The following is a 27,222-nucleotide window of genomic DNA, read 5'->3' as shown; positions in this document are numbered from 1 at the left end:
TACTGCAAATCAAAAGGTCACTGAGAAATTGACTCATAAAAGTGACTAACAGGATAAACAACTTAGGGTGTTCTGGTACATCTGCTCTGTTGCATTTCAGGCCGCAGCAATCTGAAAATTTTGTCCCATAAAACAATTTTTGTCACCAGATAATAAAATAATATTTTAACTGTTTCTCTACCACTCTGCTCTGGGGAATAGTCAGTAACTTTCTATCTACATTAAAGAAGGAAAGGTTTTAGAATAAACATGAATTTTAACAAGTGAGGTCTTCATACTGTACCACATACTTTCAAGAAACTGTTGTGGGCTTTGCGCCTATGTTTTATGGACTCTAAGTTTATCAAACTGTTCAGCACGATTTTGGATGGTCACTGTATAAACCAATCATAGACTTACATCAGAATCATATTTATTTTGTTTAATGTTCTATGTCTCACATTTATCCACTATGCCTAACATTGTGGGCATTTGCTTCATGAGTGAGTATGCATCATGCTAAAATAATTTTTGGGCAGGTGTGGATGAGTGTTCCTTGTATACTTTCTTTGATTTCGGGGTGATTACAAGAGTTACATTCAGTTTTAAGAACTATACAAACCTCACACAAACAGTTTTTTTTTTTTTTTGTTTTTTTTTTTTTTTTTTTTTTCTGAAGTGATTAATATCTTCTGACTTTGGAATCTGTCATTACCAAGGAATCAGTAACACATTTTGCTTTATGAATATATAAGAATATATTTACAAATTGTTCACAAAATATAGTAAACGTAAAAAAAAAAAAAGTTTTCCACTAGGACCAACACAATTAACAATTACAGCTTTTGTATTTTAAAAGCATTTCTTCTCAATTCTTTTCACCTAAGTGTGAGGATAAATAAAATCTACAAGTATGCAATTGAATGAATTTCAAAGCACTGAAAAAGGATGGTAGTGGCTCTAATATTCCTATAATTACTTTTTTTTATATTGCTTTTCATGCTGGTTCTTCATAAAAGGTCTATTTACATCTGCTGGCTAATGTAAAAAACAAAAAGATTGGTCATTCAGATGGACATGATCCTTCAGTGAGTCAGGTCTCAGTAGTGAATGAGTTTTATGTTTTATGTTTTTGTTTTTGTTTTTTCCCCAGTTGGTTCTTGTCCTCTTTGCTGCAGATACTGCAAAGTGTGCTGTTTAATATAGTCCTACATGGAACATAAATAAAATGGAATTCAATACTGATAAATACTAAGTAAAATCACACGAGAAAAAACAGTCCAAGTGTTACAAGTGAAAAGATATGCTTTGTGCTCAGCATTATTGTTCAGGTTTGAGATCTGAGGATTATAACAGGTAGTCCTGTCAAACCATCCTAGTGCTCAGCAGCAGGTAAGAAGGTGAAGGAAACATCAGGAATGGTTAAGAAAGAAGCAGAGAACAGGGCAGGGAAGACCATTATACTATCACTGTATAAATTCAAAATTTGAATGTGTAGACTCATAGAATCATAGAGTAGTTTGGGTTGGAAGGGACCTTAAAGATCACCTAATTCCAACCCTCCCCACCATGTGCAGGGACTCCTCCCACTAGACCAGGTTGCTCTAAGATCATCCAACCTGGCCTTGATGTATATTGAATACTATGTACAGTAGTGATACATTATCTTTGAGATGAGGGAAGGAGAACTAGAGAAGGTTCTGAGATTGCCATCAAGGATGACTGGAATTGTAAAATGGCTTCTGTGCATTTGAAGTTCAGAAAAGAGATGACTTGAAGGACTGATGAGAAAATTCTGTAAAATCATGGATTCCACAGGGAGTGTTAATAGGCATTTGTTGCCATTTCTGATGCCAGAGGTAGGAGGCATCCAATGAATTTCATGAGGCCAAGGTTCAAAATAAACATCTCTGGTTCTTTGTGCAATGAATAGAAGTCCTGTGAGATTCTATTGAAGTACATTTTGAATGTGAGAGATTTACCGAGGTTCAAAAGCTGGACAGCTGTGTGCGAGTGAGAGTCACTGGGAGTTACTAGATAGGCAAACTAAAACAGCTTCAGGAGCTGAAGACAGTTGGAGCTTGTGGAAAAATATTAGGAAGTTAGAATCATCTGTGCATCTTATATGCTCACTGTTCACTGAAGTCTGTCTCTGGCTAGTTTGGTTTGATTTCCCAGGACAAGACCTCTTAGCTTTTCTCTTCTTTCCATCTTCCAGTTTTAACTGTTCAGAGTTGTGTCAAAGCAAGTACATTAACAGACACATCAGAAAGCCAAACAGTCATGCACTCTACCAGAGCCAGGCATGAGGAATATTTAATCAACCCCTGGGAAGAGTGCTGGCCATAATATTTTATAACTAGTGTCACCATGCAGTGGTTAAGCTTGTATGTTGGTAAGTATGCAAAGCTCTGAACAGCTCTCTCAGGTCATATGATAGCTCGGCTTTTCTTTAGATAAGAAACTGGGGGAAGGCTGCCTATGTTGCTCCTGTTTGCAGGCTGCAGCCAAAGTGGGCTGGGTGGGAAGCCAAAGGTGAAGGTCATTTGAGTACTTTGGCTACTGCAGGTCTCGTTGTACCTCCCCCTTTGGATGGAGTCTGAATGCAGTGCATGTTGACAGAGTTCTCAGTGTGCTCCATCCACACGGTGGGGATCAATGCTGTGCTTCAGGGGCTTTGATAGTGTTGTCAGGGCACCATCATCTCTTGGGTTCATTTGTTATCTGGGTGCAGGAGGTGCACAAACAGGGCTATCAGGGCCCAGACAATAGCTCAAGCTTGCCCCACCACAAGGTAGGCTGCACTAGTTTATGAGCTGCTGAAAAGGAAGCAGTGGGCACCACTGCATTGCTGTACAGCATGCAGAGCTTCCTGCAGATAAGGAATTGATCGCTGAACCAGAATGACTCAAGTTCTTATGCCCTTCAGCATTTCTTTATAACATACTGATTTTGATGCCATTAATTATAGTTATTGTACAGGTAGCTGCATTTATGATGGCAAGTTGTACTTCCTATTCTATAGTTTTAGTCCATCTGTTTAGTTTAATATTAATCTCTATATATCTTACTCATATTTTTGGCTACAACCTTCCAGAAAATTAGTATATAACTTGTTTATTTTAGCAACATGATAAAGGTAAATAGAAATACAAAGTGAAAGTAGAAGTTGTTAAATTAAGTGTCACAGGTAGACAGCTTTGTGCCTGCATGAATGATAATATACACAGTAGGGACAACACAGCTTGTTGTGTCCTTTGTATGTCCTTTCTCTTTTGAACTATGTGAACAATGGCTGGACACTTCATAGGTTGCTGCAGTTGTAGTGCTCTGTCACAATTAATAGGCTGCTCCATATCATCATTCTTCTTCCCAATTCATAAAAATAGGGTAATATAGTAACATCTTCTACCATAGAAACAGGCAAGCCAAAGTCACTTTATTCTCTAATCTTAACAGCTTTATTTCATTGGAGGAAAGGTCATTCTTTAGGGAAGAGGACTCTTCTAAAAGTTATGCAAACACACTTCTGTAGAACAGTGTAAGACAATGAGTTTTTCTGACTAGATGTAAACTAGTATAAATTCAAGTTGTTGTAGGGACATGTATTCTTTATTTATTCTGAACTACCATCCCCATTTCCTCAAACTCTTTCCTTTCTCCTGAGCACTTCTATTCAGCCACATGCTTCTCAAAGTGGTGGATAAACCCTGAGCAATCAAGAACATATACCTGCTTAGGGATGTTAGCTATCTGAGCTGTGTCCTCATGCCTCTAGAAAGGTGGTTCTTGATTTTTGGTTGAATCAGAGACAGCTACAATAAGCAACACAAAGGCACCTAGCAGCTCTGTTCTGATGTCTGCCTTCTTCTTTTCTGTAGAGAAAAGTTCCTACAAAAAATTAATTTCAACCATCTCAGCCTAATGAATGTCCTGTTAATCTCTTCAATCATTTGTAGTTTAACAGTAAAAAAGTTGTTGCAGAATATTACAAGAATTAATTGATAACAGTATAATCTATACAGCACCCACAGCATAGCACTATATAAAAAAACAATGTATTATATGAAATATAATAAAGTTATTTCTTTCATTCATTGATTGTAGAACTTGTGAATTTGCCTGGTATAAATTTTTATAATCCCTTCAAACATATTATTGCTTCTTTTTCTCCTTATCTTTTATTTTTCTCAGTTTTGCACAGAATCAGAACACAATCTCAAGATCTGTGAGAGTATCATGCACTGATTTTTAAAGAAAGATAATATTTTATTGAACCTGCTTGCTTTGCATGCAGGTCATCATACATGTTAATATTCATAAACTATGAAAGTGTTCTGTGTGACTATAAGAGATTATAATTTCACTTCAAATCTTGAGCAGTTGTATGGATGAAGACAAATTAGGGAAATAATGCTGTACTGTTTTTGTAGAATCATATTATCATTGAATAGTTTGGGTTAGAAAGGCCCTGAAAAACCATGTAAATCCAGCCCCCCTGCTATAGGCAGGGACACCTACCAGGTCACTGTCCTTGACCGCTTCCAGGGATGGGGCACCCATGACTTCTCTGGGCTACCCATTCCAGTGCCTCACCACCCTCTGAGGGAAGAATTTCTTCCTTATATCTAATCTAAATCTATCCTCTTTTAGTTAAAAACCCTTCCCCCTGTCCTATCACCACCTGCCCTTCTAAAAAGCCTCTACCCAACTTTATTGTAAGCCCTCTTTAAGTAAGTATTGAAAGACTGTAATAAGGCCTCCCCAGAGTCTTCTCTTCTCCAGAATAAACAACCCCAGTACTCTTAGCTTTTCTTTGTAAGAGAGGTGCTGTAGCCTTCTGATCATCTTTGTGTCCCTCCTCTGGACCCACTCCAACAGGTCCATGTCTTTCTTGTGCCGGGGAGCCCAGACCTGGATGCCGTACTCCAGGTGGGGTCTCATGAGAGCAGAGCAGAAGGGGAGAATCGTCTCCCTCAGCCTGCTAGTTACACGTCTTTTGATGCAGCCCGGGATACAAGGGCTTTCTGGGCTGCAAGTGCATATTGCCAGCTTGTGTTCTTTTTTTCACCCACCAACACGCCCAAATCCTTCTCCATAAGGCTGCTCTCAATCTGCTTATCACCTAGCCTGTATTCTTGTTTGGGATTACCCTGATTCAGGTGCTGGACCTTGCACATGTTGAACTTCATGAGGTTCACATGGGCCTATTTCTCAGCCCTGTCCATGCCCCTCCAGATGGCATCCCGTCCTTCTGAAGTGTCTGCTACACCGCTCGGCTTGATGTCATTCACAAAACTGTTTAGGATGCACTCAATCCCAATGTCTATGACATTAACACAGATATTAAACAATACTGTTCTAATACAGACGTCTGAGAGACACTACTTGTTACTGATCATCTGGATGTTGAGCTGTTGACAGCAACTCTCTGGATGTGGCCATCCAGCCAATTCCTTATCCATCAAATAGTCCATCAGTCCAATCCATGTCTCTCCAAACTGGAGACAAGTATATTGTGTGGGACTGTGTCAAAGGCTTTACAGAAGACCAGGCAGATGACATTGTTCAGTTTTCCCTTGTCAACTGATGCAATCACTGCAGCATGGAAGGTCACCAGATTGGTCAGGCATGATTTGCCCTTAGTGAATGACGAATAAAACAAAAAGTATTTATGAAGATAGCAAACACAAATTTCTGCTTTACTAAGGAAGTCTAATACGATTTTAAGATAAATAGTTAATCTTGAATTCATTATTTTATTTTGAAACTTTTCTACTGAACATGGGCTTCAGGGACATTATTTTGACAAAACCTAAATTCAAAATCTAAATTAAGCTTCAATACTCAGTATAGTCTTACCAGAAATGCTAAAAGAACTTAGAGAAGCATATTTTTTCCTCAAATAAAATTAGAAACCCAGAATCTCCTGACATGGAAAACAAACATTAGACAAGAAGCAAATACTTAATCCCAAGCAAACAGATGTATGTATTATTCCCTCATGAGCATGGCAGCTTTTAACCAGCAACTCTGTCATCCCATTTCAACTTGGGTACTTTGGTATTTCCAGCATGCTGCAAAGCTGCCTTCTTCCTCCTACAGCATGCTGATCTGCACTGTAAAGAATGTACCATTTTTCACAAGAACAAGGTGACATATTATGAGAGAGGATAGGAGTGGGATGGAAGCTTGTGGTTGGCAGGAGGGCCTGGATTCTTAAGTATAAGCATTTGTTTTTTAAAACACATATGAAGGGGAGAGGAGAGAAAGTGAGAAAGAAGTAGGAAAAAAAGAGTCTTTGGGGGAGTATCTCTGACAAACATGATTTGTATGTAGGAAAATGGGCCCCATGCTAGCAAAGGAGGTACGATGATTTTATTCTTTATAATTCTAATGATTTAAAAGAGTAATTAAAATAACAACTTGAAGCTTCAAAGCATCTACACAAAAATGAATTGCTTATGTACTGTCCCTTTCAATTAATTGCCTAAACATATCTCTGGTGGTAAGTTAACTGACTTGAGCTATTTAGTTTAGGAGTGTTGTTTAGGAGAGAGAGTTTTTCCTAAGGCCTTTGAATTTTTAAGCTTCTACCCTATGAAAGAACATTTCAAAAGATCACTCAGTCAGTCTTCATGTTCATTATGTAGTGGAAGTAAAACCAAGATCCTTGTAATATTCACTGGATATTCCTATGGATTACAGTAATGGTTTAGAAAAACAATCTAAATTGCCCTTGGTTTTCATGTAGCAAAACCGATTGGCCTGTTTATCCAGCAATTTTCTGGTGTCATCTGCTTTTTCCGTAGCTCTTTGTATTTCTGCAGAAGTGATCAGACAGTCCTTTGCAGCTGCAGCAGATTCTCAGCAAAGCAAGCACAAAACCTGCACCATTGACTGATAGTTGAAGCTGCTAAATGCAAGCAGTGTCTTTCTTTAAAGCAATTCCATCTCCCTGGCCATTCAAAAGTACCTGCTGTTGCCACTTCCACATGCTACCACTGAAAAATAGTTTCCATTGTTGACAATGCATCTAATATGGTTTGTGAGTTCTGGATCTATGGTCCTGCAGCTGGTTGCTGTCTATGGAGGTGTCATATTCCATTGTTAATCACGGCCTTTAAACTATGTATAAAAAGATTTATGATGCTTTCCACTGATAATCGGTTATGCATAAGTGCACTAATTAGATGCATTTTCTATGCATTAGTGATGGAAAAGATGTACAGAAAAATGTACAGTACAAATGTCTCACTTATTTTGACTCGGCTATTCTTGCATTCATGATCAATGCCAGGAATAAATTATTGCGGGTCATTTGTACTTTGTAGTTATGTATTGTACTGTATTTGATCACGTCTGATATAAAGCTGCCAAACCTTGATTATAGAGCAATTGAACGCAGATGAGGATAATCGGTGTTGGAATTTTGATGTGAAAATGAATACAGAAAGTCCTCATCAGAGGTGCTGCAGGTATTTGTCTGCAGTAAACTATCCTAATAGTAACAGCAATAACAAATAGAAATGGACTTTTGTAAATTATAGCTATGGTTTCCAGAATGACATATTTTCTCTGGAAAGCTGCATAAGTACTGAAGGTATGCCAGATGAGTCCTGTGAACTCTGAATTGGGCACGTTAGCCTTGTTTTGATTACTGTCACACTATTAGACAGAGAACAATCAACTAAAAGTAGTACTTCTTGTTTCATAGAGACCCACATGACACAGTGTGTCATGTGAAGGCCTTTCCATTTTGATAAATCAAGCACAGATTGATTATGACTGATTGCTTATTTAAAAAGGCTAAAATTAGATGAGAAAGTTCAGCAAAGGCTTTTAGTGAGCTGCTCAGCTTATTTTAGGTTGTGACCAGTGGTGCTGTTCTGCAGACCTTCAAACTATTCAGTGTCACAATATTTTTGGTTTACTTTGTTTTGGCATAAGGAATTGGAATAAGGGAATAACACTTTGTACCAAATGATACAAGAGAGATTCTATGTGCATGTTTGTGTGTCTGTGGTGATATATATGATTGACAAGAGGAGGCACTGTAGCTTCACGTACTGCTGCCAGTGTGGTGCACTCAGCACTTCAACTGGATAATGTGACTTGGGAGATGCACCCATGCAAAATTATGAAGGTATACAATCCCAGTGGGATTCCACTGATGTCTGAAGTGGAGAAGCATGTAGAAACATAAATAATGTTTTAATCATACATAGTATTTCCTTATTAGTTACTGTGTTGCAGACAGATTGATTTAGTTCCCCATTCAAGGATACCAGCTATACTGTTCAGGGGGTATTTTCCTAATTCTGAACAGGGTAGTAATAATTTAGCATTACACAGTTATGCTTTGTAAAACAGATTCTGGAGTAAGAAGTTAAGTTACTATGAAAATTATTAAGGGGACATTAGAATTAAGTGAGGTTAGTAAAGGAGACATGTGAACTGTTTCTTTTTCCATTGTGAGAGGACAGGCAGAGGGAGATTTCCTTGCCATGGTGAATGTTATGTGAAAGAAGAGTGATATCTGACAGAGATGATGAGTTGGACTCTACATTATGTGGATAGGAGGGTAGTGCACTTCTGTATGATTACTGCACTCAACGTTTTATATTATATCAATGGTTACAAGCCAACCTTTGAAAAGGTATATATTTGTTTATGGCTGAGTCAAACATGTAGTCCACGTCTACAGTCAAACAAGAGAATTTGTGCAATTTTTTTTTTAGTTGGTTTTCAGTATGTTGGCATAAACATTGCTATTAGTACTAGTTATAGTAATTTTGCACTCAGTAATTTTCTTGGTTATAACATCTCATCCTCTGTGCTGGAAAAGCTTTGTCAAACTTCTTCCTTAGGAATCCAGACCTGAAAAAAAAAATAAAATCATGATGGTGAAATCCCAATTGGTAATTGAGATGCAAAGAATTTTATCATGTGTTGTTCTGTAGCTTAACTCAGTCCTGCTTTTCACAGTAGATTGGCACAACTGGGTCATGAGTATTGCGAAGACTTTCTAAGCAGTTGGAAGATGGCCTTAATTTTAACTGTAATGCTTTGGGTAGCAGGTTTCCATGTGGAACTCCTGCCATAGTTGTGGGATATCATCTGATCAGCGACATCAGGGCTCCAGGCATGGTTAGCAATCCTGTTTAGGTTGTATACCTCCCTTTCCACTCCCTGCTTTGTGGTCAGGATCTGCAATGTTTAGTTCCAAGAAAGAAAAGGATTCATGTGGGAATTGGTATCCTGCCCTGATCTTTTATGCATGGCAACCAAGTATTTTGTTGTGTTTTCCTTCCTTCCTTCCTTCCTTCCTTCCTTCCTTCCTTCCTTCCTTCCTTCCTTCCTTCCTTCCTTCCTTCCTTCCTTCCTTCCTTCCTTCCTTCCTTCCTTCCTTCCTTCCTTCCTTCCTTCCTTCCTTCCTTCCTTTCCCTCTTTCTCTCTTTTTCTTCTCTCTCTCTCTGTCTCTCCCTTTCTTTCTCTCTTCCTCTCTCTCTTTCTCTCTCCCTTTTTTCCTTTCTTCCTTTCTTTTTGTAGAATATAATAGCTTTAGCCAGAAACTGGAAAAGTGACTACTAGTTCCCTCTTGGGAACATGTTATAATGAGATTTCCAGACCAATTCATGCAGACTTAGGAAGGTTTGATAGGCACTGAGACTGAATATTGCATAGCTTCAGTTCCACATTAGACTGAAGAACTGGAAGTGAAGCTGGGTGGGAAATAATCATTGACTTACTCTAAACCTTACACTGTTCTTCATAAAAATGGTTATGGTACAGTTAACCAGAAGCATAGACCAACCAGCTTTCCTTCTTTGCAGCAGGAGAGTTTTTAGGAGTTGCCCAGATGTCCTTTCTGGAGTCAGACAAAGCTAGTGTTCATGTTGCAGCAAGACCTGCTGCGCTGACTGCAATGCAATGAGTGTCTTCTGTGGGGCTGCAGGGGTCTGACTGTGGAGAATTTATTCACCTGGGCAGCCAAGCTCCACCACAGCCACTGTCTCAATCCCCCTCCTCAAAGGGAAAGGGGAAGAAAATAGGATGAAAAGAGCTCGAGGGTTGAGATAAGGACAGAGAGGGAGATCACTCAACAATTACCATGACAGGCAAAACAGACTCAGCACAGGGAGATTAGAGAAATTTATTTCCTATTACTAACAAGCTAGACAAGTGAGGAACAAAGAAAAAATAAAACCACCTTTCCCCATCCACTCTCTTCCACGTTGTCCCACCAAGTGGTGCAGGGTAACTGCACCATGGAGGCTGTTTAGTCCCAAAAGTTTTGTCTCCGCTGCTCCTTCATTTTCCCTCTCTGCCCCTGCTCCCCGTGGGGTCCCTCCCACGGGATGCCGTCCTTCCCGAACTGAGCCTGCGGGGGCTGCCCACAGGCAGCAGCTCTTCAGGACCTGCTCCCACACGGCTCCGTCCCACGGGGTCCATCCATCCCCCAGGAGCAAACTGCTCCAGCACGGGTCCCCCACGGGTGGGCAGCAGCTCCCCCCAGACCCCCTGCTCCTGCGGGGGCTCCTCTCCACGGGCTGCAGCTCCGGCCCGGGGCCTGCTCCTGCGGGGGCTCTCCATGGGCCGCAGCCTCCTCCAGGCCACATCCACCTGCTCCACCGGGGGCTCCTCCACCCATGGGGGGGCTGCAGCGTGGAGATCTGCTCCATGTGGGACCCATGGGCTGCAGGGGGACAGCCTGCTCCACCAGGGGCCTCTCCTTACACAGGCCACAGGGGAACTGCTGCTGCCTGCCTGGAGCACCTCCTGCCCTCCTGCTGCACCCATCTGGGGGCTGCAGGGCTGGCTCTCACCCCTCTCTCTCCCAGCTGCTGTTGTGCAGCAGTTTTTTTTTTTTTTTTTTTCCCCCTTTCTTGAATTTGGTCCCACAGAGGTGCAACCAACATCACTTATTGGCTCATCTCTGGCCAGTGGCAGGTCCCTTTTGGAGCCAGCTGAAACTGGATTCTTCTCGCAGGCCTCCCGTGTCTGCAGGCCTCCTGCTACCAAAACCTTGCCACATAAACCCAGTACACTGAATACAATGCCACAGCAGAAGCAAACATCCTTCTGTTGTAGGCTGTATTTTCAACATGTGTTCACCAAGCTGCTTTTGTGAGACATTTGTGTATGTTTTCTCCTGCCAGAGGATATTTTACTGGAAATTCAGTAGGGAAATGAAAATAGAGATTAAGACTAATTTGTTTGGAATCTGCCTTCTAATTTGATAACCCTGAGTATTATTCCTTTCCTCCGAATATTCACCTACTCTGTAGTGAATTTGAATAGAGTTCTATTTTTGTTCCTGAATTAGGAGTCTTTTGAATTTAACAAAATTGTTGCTTAGCAATTTTAGGTAACTGGCTGAATATTCACTTTCAAATTGAATTGAATTTCCCCTTTCAGTTTCAATAGAGCAATAACTTTGAATCGAAACAATGACTTCAAGATGAAGTTTATTTTATTTATTTATTTATTTATTTTAAATCAGGTGATTCCTGCTTTTGTGAATTAAGGGTTAGAGGAAAATGATGATTCTACTCACTTTACCAGAAAATTAGGAAACAGTTCTTTCTGGGTTCCTCTCGCCTAAACTAATTTTTTATTTACACTCACTAGAGAAGTTGGCCAATCCGGAAAAAAAAAAATAAAATTATTTGCACTGAGCATTTCCTAAGTTATTACAGACACTGTGAACCATGTGTTTCTTGACCTATTGCACTAGACTCTGAGCAGTTGCATGGAAAACTCTGTTTCACAGACTCATAAAGGCACCGTGGCACTGAGAGAAACATTTTCACTTTATTTGAGAAAGGAGACTAGCAGGGTGCCTATTCCTGCCCCCCAGAACTGGGTCACCATGATCCTACTATGATTAATTGGATGGGGTGTGTTGAACCTTTATTTTCCACTTGTTTAGCTGAGCTTTTGTGGTAAGCTCTTAGGTTGTATCTCCCTCTGTTCTCCTAAGCTGAGGAAAGAAGCTGGAATGGAACATTGACTACTGCAAGGAAGGAAATAAATCCTGAAATGTTGACATTGCAAGCTGGACTAAGAGGTCTTAGTGCAGGTTTGTTTAGATTCCCTGTTGTCCTTAATATACCATGTGGTGTATGCGAGCTTTGTGATATTGGGGAGGAAAGTTTTGGAAGGATTTTCTGTTATGTTTTTTTTTTTTTTTTTTTCATGTATTTGTTTTCTGAGCCTAAATGTTGCTTGTATGATTAGTGAGTTGCTTGATTTGTGACCCAGTCATAAATGGTCTAGAAGATGGAAGATGGATGTTTTGTTCAGAAATTTTTGTTGACTGATTTGCATCCTGCCAACTTTTGTTTTGCATGACAGTTGACTCTCCATTCACAGATGGTCTGAAAAATGATACATTTGGCTCTTTGCAAGTATCACCTCCTTACAATTTAACCTTTACTCTTATTGTCATGAACAAATCTGAATAATTTTGCAAAATACTTCCTTTAGTTTATGTAAAAAGCACAGGCCTGCCTGCTAATGGAAAAATTTCCAAAAGCCCCTTTATGCAATTTTCTGTTTCTAGCTATATGTGTTCTCATATAATTTATTTTAACATTTCTTTTGTGGCCTGTCACACGGAGCATTTTAAAGGTCTGAAAGCTTGCTTTGAATAGTTCTTGAAAAGACTGTGAGCATTAAGTAAAAAAGATTTGCTTTGCTACACTTTTAATATCGCTGATAGAGCAGGCTGAGAATATAGACAATCTGTAATTAAATAGAAATTAAAAACTGAAGATTACTTGAAATTCAGAAATACATCAGCAGGTAAAAATTGCTTATCTGTTCCTTGAAGACTAAGAGACAGCATGAATCAGGACAAACGCACTTGGCTGATGTACAAACTCAATGGTATATCTACTGCTAGGTTAACATTCTTGTCATTATTTATAGAAGATAATTCAGACATTACCAAAGTGGAAAAGGGTCTAAGATGTACTAAAACAATCACAAATATCATTGTTATGGTAGGCTGTTCAAAAAACCTTTTCTTCTTCGTCAATTGTTCCCTATAGTTCTATTATATAAATAAGTCATCAGAAAAAAAATCTGCTGTCATATTGCAAACTTTTGATATTCTACATTATGCAAACATAAATGGCAATGACAGCTTTTGAAACTGAAGATCTCTTCTTTCACAGAGACACGTTTATAAATAAGTACACAAGATTTGGATGGTCTGCCCTAAGACTTCACTACAAAATTGGACTAGGATTTTATGGATAAATGCAAACATTTATCCAGGTATTGCTGCTGAATTTTATTTACAAAAACAATAACATGCAGTTGCATAAGCTATAACTACAATTATATTTTCAGTGTTTAGCAAGTTTAAAATATTTTCTTGTAAGTATGACTTTCTGACATGCTCTCCAGAGAGAATTTCTTAATTTAAAAAGAAATAATAATAAAAAAAAATCCCAACAGTGTATGCCGTGCATCCCTATAGCAGCAACCCTTTTTAAAAGGATTGTTAAAGGACAAATTTTCAAATTTGAGTTGTTGAGTTTAAAAGAGGATTTTCATTCTTCATGGTAGTCATGTTTCAACCATATAATCTTGTAAATTATTGTAATTCTCAGAGCAACCTTAACATTATGATTAGGACTTAGAGTAGTATATTGATCTTAAGCATATTCTTTAGGCATCTTTTTACTTGCCCATCCATTAAACTGAAATTATTTCATTGGGCAGATATATTGTTAGGCTTCTGGGTTTCGTTCAAGTTTACAGCATAATAATGACATAACTTCTTCATCTCAATGTTATGTTCTTTAAATTTCTATGATTAGAAAAATCCTTTCTAAAGCAAGACTCATTTAAACATTTTTAAACATTTTAAACATTTGAAACACTTAAAAATAGTTTACCAACCTTTTCCTTAAACATTTTGCAGAAATTAAACATAGTCACTGTAGCTCTATCTGTGTTACACTATTGTACATCAGCTAGTGCATGTGAATCCCATGGGATTTACCTTACTAAGACTATAATCTCTTGACTTCATTTGATAGTTAGATTGTATTTGCAGTGGAGGGTTTAGGCAGAAGAATCAAATAGATACTAAGAATTATTTCTGACGTGGGTGGTTACAACAGGGATTTTCAGCAGCATATTTCTTAGAACAAAATAATTTCATATGTCTCAAGGACCAGTGAAAGTGAAATTAAAAGCCTGAAATGCATGGGGCACTTGATTTCTTCTGCTTTTAGTAACCACTTCTTCTGATGCTGTGGGAGCTGAAAACCCTGTATGAAACCAGAACATACAACATCACATGGTGAATGATTAAATATGCCTCTGTCAAACTAGGGTAGCCTGGTAGACTTGATGTTCCTACTTTCATGCCTTGCACTGCTTATATGACCTATTCCATTGTAAATCTGAATGTGCTTATTTGGTAATTACTAAAGAGGAAGGAAGGACTCTATTATTGATGAAATATGCTGTTCTGTATTCAGTGAGTGGGAGTTCGTCATCTTTTTTGCTTCTTTTCATCTCAGTTAATATAAATGGTCTTCTTTTCCAGCTCTGCCATTCTTCAGCTAGCTAGCGTATGGCAACCTGATATCGTAATTAAAGAAATGAAAAGGAGACCAGAATCCTTGTCAGTTTAGATTTCTTATCATTATTAGACTGCTTGCTCTCTGACACTTTTCTATTTGAATGTATGAAACCTAATTACTTGCTTGAGAATCTAGGACCAATAAAGATGTATATCTTTAAAACTGTCATCCAAACTTTTGGGGTATGTCAAGGAAAATATTTTATATATATATATATATATATATATATTTTTTTTTTTTTTCTGTGTGATGTGTATATTGGAAAGGCTTTTTGCGTGTACATGCGTGTGTGGGCTGCATATATTGTAGAGGCTTTTTTCAGTTTTAATCTGTGGAGGAAAATCTCTTTGCTCCAAGCCTGGGGTTTGTATTTATTCTTTATCCAGGTCAGAAAGTAACACTGATGTTTGCCAAGCCTAAGCTTTCAGGATTTGAGCCAGGCTGAATCATGAAGCTGGCTTACAACCCTTGAGCGTATTTATCAGAAGAAAGAAAAAAACACAAGGCGGAGAATAATATTTGACACTTTTTTTTTTTGTTTGTTTGTTTGTCATCTTTTTTTGTGAACCATGAACATTCTCCTTCCCCCCCAACTGGACACTTCGGGGTTTTTGCTGTGACATCCTCAAAGGCTAGAGTGCAGTTTTCTCCTATGTTAGATGCTAATGCATCTTCAGTATCCAGAGTATTTTAGTGAAACTGATACATAAAATCCATTTCTGATTTTTTTTTTTTTTTTTTTAAGAAAGACACTAGAAACTAGTGTCTTCATAATTGAAACGGATTACCCCTAAAGTTTGAGAACTTACTTATTTGTATCAATAAATTATTGAAAATATCTATTACCATCTGTCATCAAAACTTTTGACAAAGTCATTACTGTGGTCAGGAACCATGTGCTGCTGTATTAATGAAGAAAGACAAAATGCAGATACTACAGTTACTGCAACTAGACTCAGAGCTTTTGGACATCTTAATCAGAATAGAAAATCAACTATGCATTAATGAATTTCTTTGGCATACATAGTGCAAAAGTTAACATAGTATAAATGTTTCTCTTGTGTGAGGTGGGAGTGGATTTTAAACAGGAAATGATGTAAATTTCTGATAGAGTCAGGTTTTCTTAGGAGAACAAGAAAAAGCAGAGCAGAATTGCATTGTGGAGACTTCCCAGTAGCTTTTGATGGGAAGGTCTGTTCTCTGTCTCATGCTGACATGCAATGAGATATTTAAGTCTTGTCCACCTTGTAGTATTTCTGAAGGTGGAAACGCTGACACATGGTGCCTGGAGGTCTTGACTCCTTGTGTGTTTTTGCTTTATAATGACATCTACCACTGGAAAGTGTTTTAGACTTTCCTGTAAGACGAGCTACCTATGTACAAGGTATTGTCATAGTTTAATCTGTTTATGTCTTCAGGTATTCAGATTCAAGTCTATTCAGCGCCTTTCTTCTTATCTTTGGTGATAATGGAAGCTTCAAAAATATTGATTTTGATTCATTTCTGCATGTAATAAAAACATCTGAAGTTTAAACTGTATTTTCCATAACAACCTAAAGACAAGTGCATGAACAGAGTGATTAAATAGTATTGAAAGAAGTAATTCACTGAACCTAACAAAGCTGGCATGTTACCATTATAGAATCATAGAATCAGTTAGGTCAGAAAAGACCTATAAGATCATCTAGTGCAATCTTTAACCCAGTACTAAAGTCCACCACTAAACCACAAAAGGTCTGAAGTTGCGCCAGGAGAGGTTCAGGTTGGAAATTAGGATAAATTTCTTCTCAGAAAGAGTGGTCAGGCATTGGAATGTTTTGCCCAGGGAGGTGGTGGAGTCACAGTCCCTAAGGGTGTTTAAGGAAAGGCTGGATGTGGTAGGGGGATTTGGTTTAGTGGTTAATATTGGTGGTAGGGAGACAGTTGGACCAGAAGATCTTGGGGGTCTTTTCCAACCTTAATAATTCTACTATCTACATGTCTCTGAAGACCTTCAGGGATGGTGAGTCCGTTTCCCTGGGCAGCCCATTCCAGTGACGTACTACCCTTTCAGTTAAGAGATTTTCACAGAATCACAGAATCACAGAATTTCTAGGTTGGAAGAGACCTCAAGATCATCGAGTCCAACCTCTGACCTATTATTTTTCCTAATATCCAACCTAAATCTCCCCTAGTGCAACTTGAGGCCATTTCCAGTTGTCTTACCCTTGGTGCCTGATCCCCACCTCTCTAGAACCTCCTTAAAGGAATTTGTAAAGCATGATAAGGTCTCCCCTGAGCCTTCCTTATCTAGGCTAAACAAGTCCAGCTCCTTTAGCTGCTTCACATAAGACTTGAACTCTAGACCCTTCACCAGCTGTTGCCCTTCTTTAAACACACTCAGCACCTCAATGTCTTGCTTGTATTGAGAGGCCCAAAGCTGCTAAAAGCCTAACAGAAAACTGTTTGGTAGGATGCTCTCTGAGATATATCTTAGAGGTGTAATTAAACCTTTTTATGCCTTGCAGTTCAACATCTGGCAGAGCAAATGTGATGTGGCAAGGTTCTAGCTCTCACCTGCTTTTTGCAATAGGTGAGATAGCTTGCAGTTCCTGCTAGACTGGCATCACTGTCACCTGTTGCAAAGGTAATCAGGATTGGAGGATAGATAGAATTTAGGTTACCTTTTGTAGTGTGGAAAGCAGCAGGCATATATAAGTGGCAACGTGAACGTGAAGAACCAGATAATGGTTGTATATTGGGCTTCTCAGAATATGCATAAACATGGATGGAATAGTTGCTAGTTGCCATGGTGTCTCAATTTTTTGTTTGGAGTTATATTGGGAGTGGATTAGGTGAGCTGAGAGAGGAGAAACTAAGAAGTAGCGGTAAAGCTGATGCATTAGAAGAAATTTACACTTTGAAAATTGCAGTAAATACTGTGATGGCACTGTCAAAGCTGACTGTTCATTGCTTAGATTGCTTCTGTAGTGGCTTAATGAACTTAGTCTGTGGCTATCAGTTCCTTTCCTGAAGTCCACAGTGCTTTGAAAGTCAGGAGGAGCAAAAGCAATGCTAGCAAAGGACTTGTTTTTGCATGTCTTTGCTTTTATATTAATTCTGCTGTGGCATTTTTTTTCTCTCTCTCTCTTTTTTTTTTTTTTTCTCTCTTTTTTCTTTTTTTCTCTCTCTTTTTTTTTTTTTTTCTCTCTCTCTCTCTTTTTTTTTTCTCTCTCTCTCTTTTTTTTTTTTTTTGTTTAGACCTTTCCTTTCAAAGTTAGAAGACCAGAAAGTAACAATACTTACTGATCTTACTTCCTTTCTGCTGATATTTTTGCTATTTTTTTCTGAATTTTATAAGATTCCTGAAATTAATAGCACTTTTCTGTGCAAGAACTTTTCTGTGTTCTTGAGTACTGTTTTTCTCATGTGTTGTCACATTTTGGTTAATGAAAAGACTTATTCAGTGACTGTAAGAACTTCTGAAATCTCTTTTGTTTGCAAAATCAATATTGACTAAATTTTATTTAGACTAGTAATATGACAGAAGTCTCTTAGTATCAGGAATAGTACAGTCCAAGACTTTGAGTGGTGGGTATTTTAAACTGTTGCTGTACTCTCTGGGAAGGAGCTCTCACATTAGTTTTGAATATATCTGCTGGTATCTGTCTACATATAATTTTACACTTATGTCTCATGCTATGTGGGTGAATAGATCAAAAAAAAGGTGGCTCTTGTCACAATTGTAATGAAAAATTTGTGTATATATTCACTGAAGTTTATCTAGTGATTAGTAGCTGTTATTTAATAACTTCTAATTTTGAGTCTAATCTAATAAATCTGTGCCTGATGGGCATTTTTATGATGTGGATGGTAACCATCTTTACTACATGCTTTGTAGTCCCTGGCTCCCATTTCAGTTACCATAAGAGCCAGCAGTGACATAAACACAGAATCACAGAATTTCTAGGTTGGAAGAGACCTCAAGATCATCGAGTCCAACCTCTGATCTAACAATAACAAGTCCTCCACTAAACCATATCACTAAGTTCACTTATCATTAAGTCTTTTAAAGACCTCCAGGGATGGTGACTCAACCACTTCCCTGGGCAACCTGTTCCAATGCCTAACAACCCTTTCGGTAACACCATTCAAAAGGTTCTCACTTTGCAGCATCTTCTGGTGGTGGACCTAGTGAAGATTATCTGCTTTGCTCCTATGTATCTCTCCACACTGGTCAGTGATGACTGGCATGTCTCCATCTTTGTGAGGAGTAGTTCTTTATCTTTGTCTCTGTTGTAGTGCAAATCTCCAGCATTGCCCAGGACGTTTGGTCACCCTTTTTGATGTAGGAATATAATCAGTTCCTTTGTCCTGAACTGCTTCATGTTCATGTCATAACTGTGCAGAACCTTTTGCTTGGAAATAGTATGGTAGATCACAGAATGGGGACTGATGGTAGAGGCTTATTTTTTTCTGAACACTGCAAGTCCCACCAGCTTTGCCTGCCACAAGCTCACTTGCATAAGGGAGGTCCAAGGATTCCATGTATTTTTCTCCAGCATACCATTCCAGTGATTCAAAAATCCATTGATTTTGGCTTAAGGCCTGTTAGTTCTGCTGTGGTGTAGTCAAAGATACTGAATATGGAGACTAGCTGAGGTCTACTGTTACTCAAAACAAGTTTACCTTAAGGTAAAGCCAAGCATCCACATGGAAGTAGTCACATCTCCTTGTATACAAAGAATAGTGGCAATTCTGGGGGTGACTTTTGAGTTACAGAGTGTGAAGAGAATTTCCACCATATAATTCACTACTTACTAATTTACTTTGGGAGAGAGAAAGCAAGCAAGTAAGTAAGGAAAGGAAAGGTGCAGTGAATACCCAGAACTGATTAGTACAGCAAGCAGAAACCCGTCCATTCCCAAAGCCACATTTGCTGAGTTCACATTTTAAACCAAAACTTCTGTGACTCGTGAAAAGTCAAAGACTGCTAGATAACCACTCTAAGCAAGGACCAGGGAAATGGGGTAACAATTTTTATTGCGTGACATTATGGTTTCAGATTGAAGATGTTGATCTGCCACAGTTCCACACTGGGAATTGTGTGATGTATAGCATTTCCAGATAATTTCTAAGAGTCTACAAGAAATTGTCATAAGCACACTTTTCTTCAAAATCAATCGGCAGATTTAATTCTTGGACAGTGAGTGTAGCTCAAGCATTTGTTTTTTTTTCTTGTAAAGAACAATAAATTAAAAATGTTTTTGTGAAGAGAGAGAGAAACACATTCTTGCATTCTGATTTGTTTGTTATATAAAAATAAAGAATTAAATTAATAAGATTTCCAGCTTTATTTTGAAAAAAAATATATATATTTCACCGATATTTATTTGAAGTCATATCTGAAGATGTACAGTGAGTTAACATGTGGAGTTAAATTTACATCTACCCTTGTACATATATGTTCATCTAAGTTATTTTCTTACACAACTGGAGATCTCCAGGTATATGTTCAAGACATCAGCATTAGGTACTATGTGGGTCTTAGTGAATATGTTGCTTAGACTCTGAAACAAGCTAATTACTGATTAAAAATTGATGAAATTCTGAGAACCATAGAAGTTTTCTGAAGTGTTCCCTGAAGGTTTTCCTTTTGCCTTTCTTGCTCTTTTTATTCTCTTGCAGCTAACTGAAAATTGTCTCTGAAGGTTTCTCTCTGTTTTCCTTCCAGTTTACCAAATCTTCTTTTCCTTAATGTTACTTCGATAAAGACTCTACGGCTTTAATATATAATTTTCATTGTGACTTTCATTGCTGCAATTAAGTGGCTAATTGAACAGTTTATAATGTGCATGCCTAATTGCTTCTGCAAGAGGTTAACTGTGAAAAGCATAGAAAATTAACACACAAAATGTTGCCTAGGTTACCTTTTACCGAGTAAAGCCTCAGAGATTCTGTTTACTGTACTGCTTATGGGCAGCTAAATTCCGAAAGATGATTTAATATGAAACTTTCTTTGATATTAAATCTTAGATATCAACTATAATGTAATATGACATAGTTTTAAAAACTTCCATGAAACATAAGCATAGAGGATCCATTTGGGGTCCAGCATATACTAAAAGATGTTAGACTGCAGTTAATTTTTTTTTTTTAATCCTTCTAAAAATGAAGAACAGCAATTAGGATTTTTTGGACTGTCTGTAATAACTTTCTCTAATAAAAATAGAACAAAACTAATACTAGCCTCTAAGAATACCTCCATTTTTTTTTTTTTTTTTTTTTTTTTTTCATAGAATAAATAGATGTTTAATCTCCCTTTGCTATTTCTAATAATACACAGGCTTTAGAACAGCTTTTATGACAAAAAATTGCAAAGTGCTGGTCACACAGAAGGGATTTTCCAGTAGCTCCCTGGACTCTACAGTGAAACGGACAGCCACATAGCATGAGATCAAATCTAACAAAAACCTAGAAAAAACATAAACTTCTCAAGCGTATTTTCAGAGTTACCTTCTTCTAGAAAAAAACACAGTGTTCAATGTAATCATTATTAGTATACAGATTGTATTTCTCACAGAGCTATGGCAGAACTAGAAAAGAAAGTAACAGTGCTATGAATGTAATAGGAAACTTTCTTGTTTTTTGAAAACATTTATTGATAAGTAAATATTGCTGACTAAAATCAAAAGTTATCATTACAAAATGTGTGGTGTAATGCTGCAGTTGACAAATCTTTGCTTTCAAGCGGCTCAGTCAGTGAATGTGTTTTCTGTATACCTTCCCACTTTCTTGTCACTCCAGTGGTAAAAAAAAATAAACTGCTTATTTGAACATGCTCTGTTGACTAGTAAAGCCTGTACAATACTGCTTTTATGAAGGAACACTCCTCGTGTTGACCTTCTTCTCCACCATATTTAAACTACTGTCCTCCTCTGTTTCTTTATCACTTCTAAATTTTACTGCTTTCCCTCTTCTAAATCATACTCACTTTCCTTCTGTACTCTGCTTGATTACAGGCCCTGTATGTTTTTGGTCTGGACATGTTTTTTATTGTTACTTTCTTTTGTAGCAAATGGAGATCTGTCTAATGATGCTAGGAAATATTCTTTATCTTTCTAAAACTGAATAGTGATCTAAGTCAGTGTCTCTATTAGTTGTGAAGAGCAAGTCTGTATTTTACTGATTTTGCAGAATTTCAGTGCTCTAAATGATCCTATTAAACAAAAAAAAAAAGTTTCTTTCCTTTTATTACTTATTAATGTGCTGTGAGCCTTCATTTTACCAAAGATACTAACAAGGTATTTGAAGAACCTGATTTGGTACCTCTGTTGACTTTTTAATTCTTGTGTGTGTTTTTGCCTCACAGGATTTAACAATTCTGAACGCATGTGTGACAAAGAGTTCATAATACGCAGAGCAGCCACAAATCGTGTCCTGAATGTCTTGCGTCACTGGGTCTCCAAGCACTCTCAGGTATTCTCACTCATCCTCTCCATTTGTAATACATTTGTGGAAAGATACAAGCTGACCTCAGTCCACTCAAGGAATTCATGTGATTTGATTCTCTCTACAAAATATTGTGAGTCTGTTCATTTCAGTTACCTTTATTGAATGTGTCAAAATGCTTGTGCTTGTGTGCAGATATTTATATGTTTGTTCTGAGGCATATCCAGCAAGATGCACCTGTCCTTCATGATGGTCCCTCTACAGTCCCATACAGGGCTGTGAATCTCTTACACACTCTAGTAGCTAGTAGAATTTTGTGTATAGCAATGTCCTGCTAGGTGAGGCAAATGTTGGAAGATTTTGGCATGCATGTAGAAGACCACGAGGTGGGAAGGACAGAAGAAGGGACAGAAAGAAAGAGGAAGATACTGAGAGAACATTATGGAAGTACAGGGAAAATTTGCAAGCCTTGGATAGATGGTACATTGTGGCAATTGCGGACTACTTTATCACTCCATGTTAGCAATCAAGAACATCGATCAAAACAGGGTCTATTGCGCAGATGACTGCAACACTCCCTTATGTCAAACTCAATTCCCTTTTTTCCTTGTAATTTTCATAGAGGTTAAGTCTACTAGAGGATTAAGCCAGTAGGAAATGCCTAAATGAGAAAACTGTATTAGAGAGGCTGAACGGCAAAGAAGAGGTTGATAAAACCTCTCCTGGTATCATGAAGTGAGTAAACATTTTGAGTTATTGGAAATAACGTTTTTATACCAAACTCTGTTTGGCTACCATTAAATGAAAATCACTTCATGGCAAAATCTTGAGCTGTAGTGGGAATGACAGAAGTCTATTACTCCTGCTCTGTGTTACTGTAGTGTACTGTACGTCCTCATTGTGTCCCTGCCACAATAAATAATATTTAGTTCTATGAGTTGAGCTGACCCTCTATGCTAATTAAATGATGGTTTATTAATGTGCCTATGAAAATGATGGTTGGCATCAGTTTTTTGTCTAGATTAACTAACTGTCAACAACAAATTAAACTGAAGTTTAAAAAGGAAATGCACAGGCAGTGGACGCAAGGGCATGTGGTCTGGGAAGAGTATGAGGATGCCATTCAGAGGTGTAGGAATGGGATCAGGAAAGCCAAGGCACAGACGTAACTGAGCATGGCAAGGGAAGCAAGAAGTAACAAGGGATTCTGCTGGTACATTGGCCAGAAAAGACAGGCCAAGTAGATTGTTCACTCTCTGATAAATGAGAAGGGAGAACTGATAATGACAGACACGGCAAAGACTGAGGAACTCATGAGGTTCTTTGCCTCAGTCTTCACTGCCAGTCAGACATCCCACAGCCCTTGTTTCCCTGAACCTCTAAGCAGGGGCTGGGGGAGCAAAGTCCCTCCCACTGTAAGTGAAGAGCAGGTTCGTGAGCACCTCATGAAGATGAAGTACAAGTCTATGGGGCCCAATGCCATGCATCCCAGGGTCCTGAGGGAACTGGCTGATGGAGTTGCGAAGCCTCAAGTATCTCTTCATCATTTGAGAAGTCCTGGCAATCAGGCGGAGTATCTTTGCATGTATTGCAGAATGTTACACAACTAGTATTCTTTGAAAACTACGGTTAAGAGAACTATGGCAATGGGTAAAAGTTCAACACTGCATTGTCAAAATGGAAGCTATTGTTTGTCTCTGCAGTCACTCACTGTCTTTTATTTTTACCATGGCAAAGCTGTCAGATATTAATTTCCTAGCTCTCTTAATCCAATATTACAATAGAGCAAATATTTTAAAATGTGGGGGCTTTTGCATATAAAGTAATGAATGCTACAGCAATGGAGCATGTAATCACCTTTTTTTGTTGTTTACTTGAGAGACTAGAGGTAGATGAAGGACACAAGACCTAAAGAAAAGAGAAATGACTGACTAGTTTCTGCCACAAAAATACATGGTCAGGACTGCTTTAAGGAAGACAAGTGAAGAATTATTTTCTGGACAAATAGTATGAAATGTTGGCTGTAAAGATGTATAGTCCTGGGAGAGCAGTAGCTCAGAGCCTCTTTCTACAATAACACAAACTGCAAGCCAGAGGACTCTTAGCTGCTAGTATGTGCTGAAGAAATGCTTATTAGATTTACAAAATAATGAAACAATGTCAGTACTAAAATTCTATGGGAACAACAGATCATCCAAAAACGTTATCACATTTTAAGGTATTTGCATCATTCTCTGGCTACTTAGTGCATTTAAGACATCCTTCACCTTCATCAGCAATCAAGGGCAGGTTTTATTTTCTTAAAAGAAGAAGAGGTTGGCAAAAGTTGTGATTTTCAAAGATAAACCTGTAATTCAATATGTTTTGCTGATACCATTTTCTTTCTGCTTGGCTTTGAACTTGCTCTTGTTGCAAACATCAAATATACAATTTCTGTCCTCTGGAGGAGAAGTTTCTCCTACTTCCCTATAGACTTCTCCCTGTGATGTGCCTAGGTCCTTGTCATCATTACTAGTCTGTGCTGCTGGAAAAGATGATCTACTTTGCCAGACTTTTCTCTGCCAAAGTGCCCTTTCCTCATTAGTTTGATAAAAAGATGGAAAAAACATTAGATGGGTAAATTGTGGGGCTTTGTTTAATTTTTCTTTGAAGGTGCTAAATGCTGCTGCAGACATGTTTATTGTTGCAGCATGTGACTAGCTTTGCAGCATAACAGCATCTCAGTTCTGGTGCTCTCTGATCCACCAATAACAGTAACCTATTTGCAAGTTATCTGTCTGCCTAAATTATTGTACTGACTGATAGTGTTGCGGTGCAATGTGCACATAAGATGCTGTACTGTCCCATAAGAGTATACAACCTATGTTCAGAAATGTGTATAATGTAAAGATAGTAATGTACAACCATCTGTCTAAAGTGTACTTACATATATCATCCCACTTACTCATCCCCTACCCTCCATCCCTCCCTCTGGATCCCTTTGGCTTACTGCAGTCTGCTACTCTCTAGAGCATAATAACATGGGTCAGGGTTAGTGGACCAAAGGACAGAGATACTGTCCAAACAAATGGTTCAAAGCTTTGTGTTTCCTCACTTTCCTCTATCCAGTCCGTGGATGGGTCTTGGAAATGTTTCATTTGCTGGGCTGTGGAATGAATTAGCTTTCTACAGTATCTTGCAACTGTGTCAAAACCACAGTTATGGATAATTTAGGTTGATTTTTTTTTTAAGCATGTGCTTTTAAAAATTTATCTGAGCATGGACAGTGTTTAATATGAAAACATGTCTGTGGGCAGAAAACAAAATCATTAAAATTAACAATTCAGCTTATTTAGAGAGGATATGCTTTCATAAAGCGGTTGTGTTATCCTGAAATCATACTAAATAATGCTTAGAAAAAGGATTCATTATTTGTAAAACCTGGGTCATTCACTGTAGGAGCCTCACTTAAAATCTGAGTAAATATATAGTGATGCCAATTTTGCAGCTCTTTCAGAAGGGCAGAAAGAACTAATTAATGTCTCTAGGAGCTCCCAAGGCACAGATAAAAATTTGGAAAAAACATTCTCGCATAATGTGACACATACTTTTTGTTTTTACCACACTGAGCAAGAGGAATCAAACCCATATTGCTATTTTTCTTTTTATTATGTGTATGAATGATGGATTATTTAGGTTTTCTAGATTTTTTATTTACATTTTGTTCTTTTCATTCTCATCACCTCCCCTTTTTCCCCGTTCTTCTCTTTTTAATTCAAACACCTACAGGCCAACAAAGCTTTCTTTTTGCCCAAAATAACAGCAGAATGTTCATGTTTGCATTTTGTTTTTAAAATGTAACTGAGAGGAACAGCGTAGGATTCTCCTGTTGTAAACAATGAAAACACAAATGCTGAGGCAGACAGTCATTCTGAAGACAGCTTTGATGAGAATGGAAAGGGCTTTTGAGGATAAAACTCCCACTGACTCCTGCCAGAGATGGAAAAGTAGGAAGGGAAAAAAAGAGGAGAAATTCCTTGTATGATTTTCATTATCCTGGTGAGGTCTTGCAGCCTTGTTTTCCTTAACAGTCCTTTCTTGTCCTTTATCTAAACACTTGAAGATACAAAATGAAGTGTTTCTGCTTCTGTGACAAGCAGATTGAAATGGAGCTTGTCCAAAGAGAAAGGCTTCACATCTGCTGATGAGGAAAGAGAGGCTGGCTTCTCCATGCTTCCCGGTTTTGAGTGACAGCTGGGTGCTTGCTCTCATTGGCCTCTTGAAGATCTCAGCTGGAATGAATTGGAAAATCTTAACTCCCTTACAAACTCTATGGCTGCCAGACGGTGTCAGTGAGTTATGAAGCTACCACAAGATCTGGGGACCAGACCAAGACTTGAATTTTGAGTATATAGGTCATGATTTTGGTGCCTGACTCCTGTCTTGCTCCAACTGTGAAATAACCTCCTGCAAGTCATTTTCTTGTTCACGCCAACTAAACTGTGAAGGGTTTTCAAAAGAAGGTTTTACAAATACAGTTGCAGATATCATTTGGGGATGATGGAAGGAAGGTGTCTGTGTACAGAAAATTGTCCAAGAAAGATGATTCTAGTTAGGCACCAATGGTTTTAGTATATCTTTGCATGTGATTTGGCCAATGCCCTTTTGTATATCGGAACCAAAAAATAACATGAAAAGTTATTCATATGAGCCCCACTTGGCTTGTGTTTAAATGCATAAAGTAACGAGTATGATGCCTGGCAAAGCTGAGCTTACTGTAGAAATGTGAACAAATCACACTTACACAATGATTTCTGTACAATATTCTGTATTCTAGTTACATATCAAACAAACCCTTAGGGCCTGAGACCTCTGTTTTTAAACAGCAATTTCTGAGGTTCTTCCTGAAATAAAGACATGTAAAAATACAGATTGTGGATTGAAGAAACAACAAGGTTGCCACAGGGTGAGGCAGAGCAAGGGAACCATAAGCAAACCTGTTGGTCACTGTTGGTCACTCAGTAAAGAAAGTTTGCGTCAGTTTCCTCCATGTGCAGAATATACATGCATATTCAGTAGCAATGTACTTAATTGTTGCTATGGTCTGTCCAAATGTAGCAGAAGCGTAAAGGTTTGATTTTCCATGACCCTTTAGAGAGCATGAGTCACCCTCAGAATGGTAGCCAGGCTTGCAGTCAGTCAGGCTAATTAGAGGTACACTGCT

The 27,222-nt window shown here is 38.3% G+C and overlaps 1 protein-coding gene across 2 annotated transcripts in view; it reads left to right on the top strand.

Annotated features, from left to right (window-relative positions):
- The window catches only part of RASGRF2 (Ras protein specific guanine nucleotide releasing factor 2), a 138,956-nt gene that overhangs the window by 86,480 nt on the left and 25,254 nt on the right, over positions 1 to 27,222 (top strand). For both annotated transcript variants that reach the window (XM_032205611.1, XM_032205610.1), the window contains exon 18: positions 21,940 to 22,046. In XM_032205611.1, coding sequence (XP_032061502.1) covers positions 21,940 to 22,046 — 107 coding nt within the window. The remainder of the gene's footprint in view (positions 1 to 21,939; positions 22,047 to 27,222) is intronic.

Source organism: Aythya fuligula, chromosome Z (genome assembly GCF_009819795.1).
Source record: "Aythya fuligula isolate bAytFul2 chromosome Z, bAytFul2.pri, whole genome shotgun sequence".
In the NCBI taxonomy this organism is placed as follows: domain Eukaryota; kingdom Metazoa; phylum Chordata; class Aves; order Anseriformes; family Anatidae; genus Aythya; species Aythya fuligula.
Note: the sequence above shows the minus strand (reverse complement) of the source record. Positions and strands in the feature narration are given on the sequence as shown.